The sequence below is a fragment of the Rhinoraja longicauda genome, chromosome 16 (genome assembly GCF_053455715.1).
Source record: "Rhinoraja longicauda isolate Sanriku21f chromosome 16, sRhiLon1.1, whole genome shotgun sequence".
Taxonomy (NCBI): domain Eukaryota; kingdom Metazoa; phylum Chordata; class Chondrichthyes; order Rajiformes; family Arhynchobatidae; genus Rhinoraja; species Rhinoraja longicauda.
The window spans coordinates 1811544-1823169 of record NC_135968.1 but is presented as its reverse complement, the minus strand read 5'-3'; the positions used below and the strand labels follow the sequence as shown (position 1 = coordinate 1823169).

General features: G+C 47.1%; 2 gene segments (V, D, J or C); both read right to left on the bottom strand.

The window, feature by feature from the left end:
• Positions 1 to 3277: 3277 nt before the first annotated feature.
• LOC144601323 (T cell receptor alpha variable 9-2-like) lies at positions 3278 to 4261 on the bottom strand. The segment is given in 2 exon segments: positions 3278 to 3690; positions 4210 to 4261. Coding segments are annotated over 2 exon segments (465 nt in total).
• Positions 4262 to 9052: 4791 nt separating this feature from the next.
• Positions 9053 to 10311, bottom strand: LOC144601321 (T cell receptor alpha variable 9-2-like). The segment is given in 2 exon segments: positions 9053 to 9393; positions 10212 to 10311. Coding segments are annotated over 2 exon segments (441 nt in total).
• Positions 10312 to 11626: the final 1315 nt, after the last annotated feature.

The window sequence follows — 11626 nt, the reverse complement described above, 5'->3', positions numbered from 1 at the left end:
CGCTACCGAATAATCCACAGGAGGGCGCTGTTCCTCGTGCGATGCGGACGTGAAAAAAGACAAAGAACAAGGAACTGTAAATACCGGAATACTGAGTCATATCATCATATCATATATATACAGCGCGGAAACAGGCCGTTTCGGCCCACCAAGTCCGCGCCGCCCAGCGATCCCCGTACATTAACACTATCCTACACCCACTAGGGACAATTTTTTAAAACATTTACCCAGCCAATTAACCTACAAACCTGTACGTCTTTGGAGTGTGGGAGGAAACCGAAGATCTCGGAGAAAACCCACGCAGGTCACGGGGAGAACGTACAAACTCCTTACAGTGCAGCACCCGTAGTCAGGATCGAACCTGAGTCTCCGGCGCTGCATTCGCTGTAAAGCAGCAACTCTACCGCTGCGCTACCGTGCTGTCAAACACCAAGTGCTGAAATAACAGCGGTTCAGGCACCATTTCTGGGTGACATGGTCTCCACGGTCTGAAGAAGGGTCTCGACCCGAAACGTCACCCATTCCTTCTCTCCGGAGATGCCGTCTGTCCCGTTGAGTTACCCCACATTTTGTCTCTCTATGGTCTACACGACCCGGAGGAAGTATCCCGAACCCAGACATCGCTTACCCATGCCCACCAGAATGGTGCCTGGCGCTGTTAGTTACCCCAACACTTTTTATTTTACTCAACGTTCAGAAGTAATATGTCAAACTAAAAGTGAACGTTTGATGTAAATTTCACTGAATGATCAATTGCGAAAGACGGCAAGATGTTCGCACTCGACCATATGCTTGAAGGAATAAATATTGAAAAAGATGCCCATGCTATTACTCAATACGTGTAAGGGTTTAAGTAGAAAAAAAGAGAAACTGGTCCTGTTGACAGAAACTGGTGATCAGAGGATAAGAATCGGTGGAAATGAGGAATGAGTTATGCTTTCCTTTAGGTCGTGATTGAAAGGTCGATTGAAAGGTCGTAATTGAAGGTCGATTGCGCAGGAGAACGGATTCTCAAAAGACCTGCTGAAGATCTTTGGATCAAGACACAGGGGTGACCGTGAAGCCAGTTTAAACAACAATGGATGAATGAAATTGTTATTAGCAGCAGCATTAGAGAAGAATGCCCAAAAAATCAATATATCAATAATCCCAATAGTCGTGCAAAAAGCCAAACTGTTAAGCACAACCAAAGACATCAGTGCATCAGTCATTGTTGTGCAGTATTTATCCGAAAGAGTGAAAACTGAGTGAGCAGTTATTGCCTTTCCTTCCATTTCCTGCAGACCCAGAGACCCGGCATCGATCCTTACTACAGGTGCTGCCTGTCCTTAGTTTGTACGTGGCCCTGTGGGTTTTCTCCAAATGTTCTGGTTTCCTCCCAAATTCCAAAGACGTGTATGCTGGGAGGTTAATTGGCTTTTGTAGATTATGCCTATTGCATAGATTAGAATTCTTGTGCGGGCATTGTCTATTGTCTATTCTAAATCTACTCTTCCCTTGGGAGGAGTTGGCTGCGCCTAACGGCTGCGGCTCTCTGGCAGTCTGTTGTCTTTTTTTCTTTTTTTTTGTTTGTGTCGCTGTTGGGATGGTTTTTGTTTCTGTTTTTGGCTGTGTATGTGTGGTGGGGGTGTGGGGTGGGGTGGGGTGGGGTGGGGGAGGTGGGGCGGGGGGAAACCTTTCTTTTATTAGGTCTCTTCCCCGGGGCGCGGCTCGGCTGCGGGCCTTAACATTGCCGGCGCAGCTCGGCTGCGGGACATTTCAGTGCCCGGTGCGGCTCGGCTGCGGGCCTTAACATTGCCGGCGCAGCTCGGCCGCGGGACGTTTCAGTGCCCGGTGCGGCTCGGCCGCTGGACTTAACATCGCCCGGTGCGGCCGCGGGACGTTTCAGTGCCCGGTGCGGCTCGGCCGCGGGACGTTTCAGTGCCCGGTGCGGTTGGCCGCTGGACTTAACATCGCCCGGTGTGGCCGCGGGACGTTTCAGTGCCCGGTGTGGCCGCGGGACGTTTCAGTGCCCGGTGCGGCTCGGCCGCGGGACGTTTCAGTGCCCGGTGCGGCTTGGCCGCTGGACTTAACATCGCCCGGTGTGGCCGCGGGACGTTTCAGTGCCCGGTGCGGCTTGGCCGCTGGACTTAACATCGCCCGGTGTGGCCGCGGGACGTTTCAGTGCCCGGTGCGGCTTGGCCGCTGGACTTAACATCGTCAGCGCTGTTCGGCCGCGGGACGTTTCAGTGCCCGGTGCGGCTCGGCCGCTGGACTTAACATCGCCCGGTGTGGCCGCGGGACGTTTCGGTGCCCGGGGCGGCTCGGCCGGGGGGCCTTCCATCCCCTTGCGGGGGCTGTGCGTGTCGTTTGCCTCGGTAGGGGTCGAGCTGCCTGTCCGTGGGTGCGGGGGGGAAGAGAGGGGAAGTTTTGTTGCCTCCATCACAGTGAGGGGGTGTTTGGAGTCACTGTGATGGATGTTTGTGTTGGGGTCGGGTGTCCTGTGTTCTTTTCTTTTTTGCTGTATTTTGTGTGACTGCTGAAATTTCGCTCGGTGTTGTGCCGAGTGACAATAAAGTGTTGTTATGTTATGTTATGTTATGTTCGTTTACGGTCCCCTAACGGACTCCCTTTCTTCGGTCATTCTATTACATTCAAGATTTTTGATTGATTAACTATCATGCCTTGCTGTAATACAATATATACAGGCTTGAAAAATAGTCGTAAATTTACCGGTTAAGAGAGCTGCAGCTTTAAGAAGCCAATAGATAGTCAAGGCCAGCAAGTTGTAATTGCATTGAGAGTGAATATGAACTGAAATAGTCTCATCCGGAAACAGGTTTAATCTGATATTGTGAAAGAGCTCTCTCTCTATTCATTGGCTTAATCTTGACAGCGTCACGTCCCCTCAGAGTACAGCTAATTTGTGCTCCAACCCCTCGAATTAACCCTATTTCTTATTTCCGCCAATCACATCACTGCTTTTGTTTCCCAATCATCTCACTCTCCTTTGGTTTCTGTTCCATGGCGTCACATGAGGGGCAAGGCCTGAGGTATAATATACAATAAACAAAATTCAATAAATGAACAACCTAATCCATCTGCATAAAAACCATGAAATGTTTGGTGCAACCAAAGGCAGCTCGTAGTTCATCCGTTAGTGCTGTTTTGTGTTTAAAAAAAAACTAATGTGTGTTTGCGAGCTGCTATTCTATAACCCAGTTGTCAAGGTTTTTTAATGTTTTAAAATCGGGTATTATTGATCGCAAACACGCTGGCGTTTGGTCGGATGCAGCAATCAGCGAGGATGCGCCGATGCTGACAAAGCTGTGCTGACGCGCTGACACCTGACGGGGTGCTCTGGTAGTTTTTGTACAGGTTCAGCCCAATTCTGCGCCTCCGTGGGGCTCAGAGCGCAGTAATACGTTGCCGAGTCTCGGAGACGCGTTTGTGACACAGTCAGCGGGACTGTTCCTGTCAAACTGTTGAGCTCCGAGGAGAAACGCTCTCCGGCGCTGTTCTTCTGGACGGCTTCGTATTTCGTTCTGAGCAGGAGAAACTCCAGGGATCCGCCGGGATACTGACGGTACCAGATAAGACCAGGTTCGGTCGTGCTTGTAGCCGTATAGTTGCAGTTCAACTGTGCATCGTCCCCATCACTCACTGTAACCACTACCGGTGTCTGTGACACTGCATCGCCTCGACAATTCCCTGCAAGAGTTCGGGGACGACGATAAATAACACAGCATCAACTCATTCTTCTCATTGTTCAGAATACCCCTCATGCTGGTACTGATATGAGGTACAATTGCATCAAACTTCACCCACCCCTAAAACCTAAATAGAAGTGGGCGGAAAGGCGTTGGGAATTGCCGAATGAAACGACCTTTAAAGATAATGAATACTTTCCATCGTCCGGAGCGACGTTATTGCGTCCGGGGAGGAAACGGGGAATCGTAGAGTACACGTGCGTGGAACACCGGTGTGTTCTAACTCAACGATGCTTCCGCGCCAGGCTGCTTTCCAGCAATTAACCTGGAAACTCACCTCAATTTTCCGAACATCACTTACTGGGGAACTGCATCTTTTTTTCCGAATGTGCTCTTCATTTACTGTCCTCTTACTGACTCCCTTCCTAAAGTCATACTATGGCATTCAATGTATTTGATTAATTAAATATCATGCCCTGCAGTATTATAATATACAGGCTTGGAAACGTCGTGAACTTACCGGTTAAAACAGCTGCAGCTGTGAGAAGCCAATAAATAGTCACGTCCAGCATGTTGCGATTCGATTGAGAGTGAATATGAACTGACATTGTCTCATACGTCAACTGGTATAATCTGATATTGTGAAAGAGTTCTCGTCTCGGCTCTCTATTCATTGGCTTGTTCGTGAATGCGTCACATCCCCTCAGCACAGAGCTAATTGGTTCTCCAACCTCCCGAATTATCTCTACTTCTTAATTCCGCCAATCACATCACTGCTTTTGTTGCCCAATCATCTCAAACCTCCTTTGTTTTTTGTTCTATGTCGTCATAGGAGGGGCAAAGCCTGAAGTATAAGAGACGATAATCAAAGGTCAATAAATTAATAACCTAATCAACGTGCATAAGTGGCATGTGGTTCTTAATGCAACCAAAGACAGTTCATAGTTCATCCGTTAGTGCGGGGATACTGACGGTACCAGATTAGTCCAGGATTGCTCATGCTGGAAGCTGCATAGTTGCAGTTCAACTGTGCATCATCCCCTTCACTCACTGTTACCACTGTCGGTGTCCGAGAAACGGCGTAGCCTCTACAATGCCCTGCAAGAGTCGGGGAACGAAGTTAAAAATACACAACATCACCTCGTTCTGCTCACACTCATCTTATCCTGGTGCTGATCTCAGGCAAAACAGCAACAAAGGTCTCCCTCCCCTAAAACCTAAACAAATGTGAGGTTGCGAATTACCGAATGAAACCAGCTTTAAAGATCGTCCAACCCTTTCCATCGCCCGCTGGTCGTCACCATTGTTTCTTGGGAGGAGAAGGGGAAGCGCTTGCACTTAAACACGGTTGTGTTCTATCTCTACGATACTTTCCAACTATCACCCTGGAATTTCACCTCAAGTAACCCATCACTTATTGGGGAACTGCATCTATATTCCAATTCTACACTTCATTTACGGTTCTCTCAATGACTCCCTTTCTGAAGTCATTCTGTTGCATTCAAGGAAATTGTTTGATTAAATATGCCCTACAGTAATATAATGTACGGGCTTGGAAACGTTGTGTACTTACCGGTTAAGAGAGCTGCAGCTGTAAAAAGCGAATAAATGTTCAAAGCCAGCATATTGTAAATTGCATTGTGAGTGAATATGCACTGAAATTAGCTCATCCGGAAATAGGTTTAATCTGATATTGTGAAAGAGCTGCGGTCTTGGCTCCCTGTTCATTGGCTTACTGTTGACAGCGTCACATCCCCTCAGCGCAGAACTAATTTGTTCTCCAACTCTCCGACGTCGCTTTGTTTCTTAATTCCGCCAATCACCTCACCACTTCTTTGTTGCCCAATCATCTCAAACCTCCTTTGTTTTCAGTTTCATGACGAGGGGCAAGGCCTGCAGAAGAAACAATAAACAAAATTCAATAAATTATAAACTAAATCCATGTGCACAAAGTAGCATGAAGTGCTTAGTGCAACCAAAGACTATTCGTAGTTCATCTGTTAGTGCTGTGTAGTGTTCAATAACCTAATGTCTGTTTGCGAGCTGCTATTTTTCCAATCAATTATCAAGTTTTTAAAATATTTTTAAATCGGTTTTTCGAGATGAAAAAGTCATTTCGAGGTGAGAAAGATTTTTTTTCACACGGAGAGTGGTGAATTTGTGGAATTCTCTGCCACAGAGGTAGTTCAGGCCAGATCATTGGCTATATTTAAGAGGGAGTTCGATCTGGCCCTTGTGGCTAAAGGGATCAGGGGGTATGGAGAGAAAGCAGCTACGGGATACTGAGTTGGATGATCAGCCATGATCATGTTGAATGGCGGTGCAGGCTCGAAGGGCCGAATGGCCTACTCCTGCACCTATTTTCTATGTTTCTATGTTTCTATTGATAACAAACGCGCTGGCGTGGGGTCGGATGCAGCAACCAGAGAGATCGCGACGTTCCTGACAACGTTGTGCTTACGCAGTGATACCTGACTTTGTGATCTGATAGTTTTTGTACAGGATAAGCCCCATCCTACGCCTCCGTGGGGCTCAGAGCGCAGTAATACATTGCGGTGTCTCGGAGCCGCGTTTGCGACACAGTTAGCGGTATCGTGCCTAACAAATGGTTGAGCTTCGCAGAGAAACGCTCTCCCGCACTATTCTTCTGGGCGCCTTTGAATTTCGTTCTGAGCAGCAGAAACTCAAGGGATCCGCCGGGATACTGACGGTACCAGATTAGACCAGGATCGTTCGTGCTTGCAGCTGTGTAGTTGCAGTTCAACTTTACATCGTCCCCTTCACTCAGTGTAACTGCAGCCGGTGTCTGAGAAACAGCGTCGCCTCGACAATTCCCTGCAGGAGTCCAGGAACAGTGTTAAAAAACACAACATCACCTCATTCTGCTCATACTTCAGAATACCCATTATCCTGGTGCTGATCTGAGGTAGAACTGCAAAAAAGACCTCCACGCCCTAAAAGCTAAATAAAGGTAGGGGGGAAAGGCTCTGTGAATTATCGAATGAAATTATTTTTAAAAGATATCTACCCCTTTCCATCGCCACCTGCTCGTCATCATTGCAGCTCGGGAGGTGGAGAGGAATCGCTGAGCGCTCGTGCTTAGAACACCGGCGTGTTCTAACTCTACGATGCTTCCCCGCCTGGGCTGCTTTCCAGCTGTTCGCCTGGAAACTCATCTCAAAATCATTACATCACTCTGGTCGGAACTGCATCTACGCTTCTATTGTACTCTTCGTTTACTCTCATCTCACTGACTCCATTTCTAATGCCTTTACATTGCATTCAAGACATTTGTTTGATCAAATATCATGCCCTAGAGTAATATAACAAACAGGTTTGGAAACGTCCTGAACTTACCGGATAAGAGAGCTGCAGTTGCAAGAAGCGAATAAATAGTCAAGGCCAGCATGTTGCAATGAAATTGAGAGTGAATAGGAACTGAAATGATCTCATCCGGAAATATGTTTAATCTGATATTGTTCAAGAGCTGTGGTCTGTGTTCTTCATTCATTGGCTTATTCGTGATAGCTTCACATCCCGTCGGCGCACATTTAATTTGTTCTCCAACTCCCCAAATTGGCTCTATTTCTTCTCCGCCAATCACCTTTGTTGCCCAATCATCTCAAACCTCATTTGCTTTCGGGTCCATGGCGTCACTGGATGGGGCAAGGCCTGACGTATAATATACAATAAACAAAATACAGTAAATGAACATACACATCCTTGTGCATGAAAGCAATGAAGTGCCTAATGTGACCGAAGACAGTACACAGTTCATCTGTTCGTGCTGTGTAGTGTTCAAGAAACTTATGTTTGCTTGTGAGAAGCTGTTTTTCAACCCAATTGTCATGTTTTTTTTAAATATTTACAAATCCGGCATTGTTGATAACGAACACACTGGCGTTGAGACGGATGGAGCAATCATGCTGACAAAGCTGCGCTTCGGCGCTGATACCTGACGGGGCGCTCTTGTAGTTTTTGCACAGGCTCAGCCCCATTCTGTCCCCCCGTGGGGCTTAGAGCGCAGTAATACATTGCCGTGTCTCGGAGCCGCGTATGTGAAACAATCAACGGGACCGTTCCTATTAAATGGTCCAGCTCGGCGGAAAAACGTTGTCCGGCACTATTCTTCCGCGCGGCTTCGTGTTTCGTTGTGAGCAGCAGAAATTCAAGGGATCCGCCGCGACGTTGTCGGTACCAGATAAGACCGGGGTTGCTCGTGCTTGTAGCTGTATAGTTGCAGTTCAACTGTGCTTCATCCCCTTCACGCACTGTTACCACTACTGGTGTCTGAGAAATGGCGTCACCTAGACAATGTCCTGCAAGAGCACGGGGACGAAATTATATGATAATACATTATATCAATCTGTTCATACTCGAGAATGCCCCATTTCGTAGTCCTGGTCTAAGGGACAACGCCAGCAAAGAATACACTCCCCTTAAACACGCATCAAGGTGGCGGAAATGCGCTGGGAATTACTGAATGAAATTGTCCTTAAAGATCACTTAAGCCTTTCCATTGCCGTCTGCTCGCCATCAGTCTGTCTCGGGAGGGGAAAAGGGAATCTTTCAGCACTCGTCCGTAGAGCATGGGTATGGCTCCCTTTCTTAAGTCATGCTATTGCATTCAAAGTATTTGATTCACTAAATGTCACGCCCCGTAGTAATATAATGTCCAGGCTAGGAAACGCCGTGAACTTACCGGTTAAGAGAGCTGCAACTGTAAGAAACGAATAAATAATCACGGTCAGCATGTTGTCCTTATATCATATCATATCATATTATATACAGCCGGAAACAGGCCTTTTGGTTTTGGGTGTGAACAATAACTGAAATGGTCTCAGCGGGAAATAGGTTTAATCTGATATTCTGAAAGAGCTGTGGTCTAGGCTCTCTATTCATTGGTTTATTTTTGATGACGTCACAGCCCCTCAGCACAGAGATAACTTTGTTCTCCAACTCCCCGAGTTAGCGCTCTTGCTGAATTCCGCCAATCACCTCACTGCTTCTTATTGCCAATCATCTCAAACCTCCTTTGTTTACTGTTTCATGCCGTCACAGGAGGGACCAGGCTTGAAGTATAATATATTGCAAACTAAATTCAATAAATTAATAACATAATCCATGTGCATTAAAAAGCATTAATTGCTCAATGCACCCAAAGACAGCTCATAGTTCATAGGCTAGTGTTGAGTCGTGTTCAAGAGCCTGGTATTTGTTTGGGAAGAAAGAGTATTTTAATATCCGGTAAATGTAGCTCGGATCACTCTGACGTTGGGACAGATGCAGCGATCAGCGATGACGCGCCGATGCTGACAAAGTTGTGCTTACGCGCTGATACCCCACGGGGTGCTCTGATAGTTCTAGTGCAGGCTCAGCCCAATTCTGCGCTCCGTGGGGCTCAGAACGCAGTAATACATTGCCGAATCTCGGAGCCGCGTTTGCCGCACAGTCAGCGGGACCGTTCCTGTCAAATGGTTGAGCTCCGCCGAAAAACGTTCTCCAGCGCTGTTCTTCTGTGCGGCTTCGAATTTCGTCCTGAGCAGCAGAAACTCAAGGGATCCGCCGGGATACTGACGGTACCAGATTAGTCCAAGATTGCTCGTGATTGTAGCTGTGTAGGTGCAGTTCAACTGTGCATCAGCCCCTTCACTCACTGTTACCACCACTGGTGTCTGAGAAACGGCGTCGCCTAGACAATGCCCTGCAAGAGTCCGGGGACGAAGTTAAACAACACAACATCACCTCACAGTGCCCATGCTCAAAGATACCCCATACCCTGGTACTGATCTGTGGTAAAATGACATTAATGATACCCTTCCCCTAAAAGTTAAATAAAGGTGGCGCTGGGAATTACCGAATGAAATTATCTTTAAAGATCATCCAACCATTTCCATCGCCCTCTTCTCGTCATTATTGCGTCCTGGAAGGAAAAGGAGAATCGTAGAGCGCTCGTACGTGGGACACCGGTGTGTTCTAACTGCAGGATGCTACCGAGCCGGGGCTAGTTTCCAGCTATTGACATGGAAACACCTAAAATCCCCTAACATCACTATTGAGGAACTGCATCTATATTCCTCTTTGTATTCTTCATTTACTATCCTTCCATTGAACCCCTTTCTTACGTGATTCCATTGCATTCGATGTATTTGATTGATGAGATATCACGCCTTACTGTAACATAATATACAGGCTTGGAAACGTCGTGAACATACCGGTTAAGAGAGCTGCAGCTGCAAGAAGCGAATAAATAGTCAATGCCAGCATGTTTCAATTGCAAGGAGAGTGAATATGAACTGAAATGGTCACATCAAGAAATAGGTTTAATGTCATATTGTGAAAGAACTGTGGTCTAGGCTCTTTATTCATTGGCCTATTCTTGATTGCGTCACATCCTCTCCGCGCAGAGCTGATTTGTGTTCCAATTCCCCGAATTAGCTCCGTTTCTTAATTCCGCCAATCACCTCATTGCTTATTTATTGCCCAATCTTATCAAACCTCCATTGTTTTCTGTTCAGTTACGTAGCAGGTGGGGCAAGGCCGACAGTAAATGAAGTGGACAGTGTGTCGCTGACTCTTTTCCAATCGCCACTGTAAAATACCACAGAACTTGTGAACGCATGCGGATCTAAAGCTTGTGGCTTGCAGACAGTTTAAGATAAGTCATTAAGACCAGCCACTATGATCAGTGAGGAACACTGGTAACACACGGGGCATGGTGTGGCAAGAAACGGAGATCAGCAGAATGCTTTCAATATGTTTACACTTGACACATGATTCAGCAGTGTAAACTTGTTGGGTTGCACCTCAGCGCAAAAAAATTAGACCATAGAACAGTGCAACAGGCCCATCGGCCCACAATGTCCGTGCCGAACATGATGCTAAATTAAAGCGATTATCTCTGCCTGCATCTCATTAATAAGCCTCCATTCCCCGGATATCTTGTGACTATCTAAAGACGGCTATTGCTTTCAACGGGTCAACATTAACCACACAGAGACGTGTGGATGGAAAATTGGGTTTTGTTCCATCTTATACCTAGACCGTTAAATACACTCGAGATAGCAGGGGTGGGGAAGCTGTTTGGCGCAATTTTCCCGATGAGATGGTGTGTTTCACCTGGAAAACGATTGGAATATTGTGGACGGTGTGGATCGCTCTCGGGGTTCGCGATCGTGGCTGCATCAGATATACAGCAGATTTCTCAGACAACACCGCCCTCTGGTGGCCTCTCGAAATAGGTCCACCGTACGGTTTTTGTTTGGTCCCTCTGTCTCTCTGCAATAGTGTGGGCGCCATGGCACAGTAATATGACGCAGCGTCCGAAAGGTGTATCCTGGAGATAGTTAACGGAAAGGTCTTACTCCCTTTGTGTAAAACGGCAAAAACATTGTTGGACAAATCTGGAGCTCGTTGGGCTAACCCATCGCGGAATCCCTTCAGCACGTATCTCGGTGCATGGCCGGAATACTGGATGTACCAGAAGACAGTGTTAGAAGTGTGCGTTGTGGAGTAGCTGCAGTTTAACGTTACGTCCAGCCCTTCCTCGGCCTTCAGCGCCGCCAGACTCTGGGACACTGACTCCTCGCCGACTCCTGTAACAATGAATACAACATGTAACCACTCTGGGGAAATAATCGGACTCCCTTGACGGACACAAACACCATTTAAACACCAACTCACCTGCCCGAACGAGAATAATTATCAGGAAGGAGTATAGGGGAAACATGACTCCTAATTAGGACAACGCACTGAAATAATGGAGCGGCCTTAGTTTGTTTCCGTCGTGAGTCCTGTGCGAATGAAACGTTTACCAGAGGTTTCATCCTTTTATGCGCAAAGCGATTATTTGTTAATATCCGTCGCCATGGGCGGCACGGTAGCGCAGCGGTAGAGTTGCTGCTTTACAGCGAATGCAGCGCCGGAGACTCAGGTTC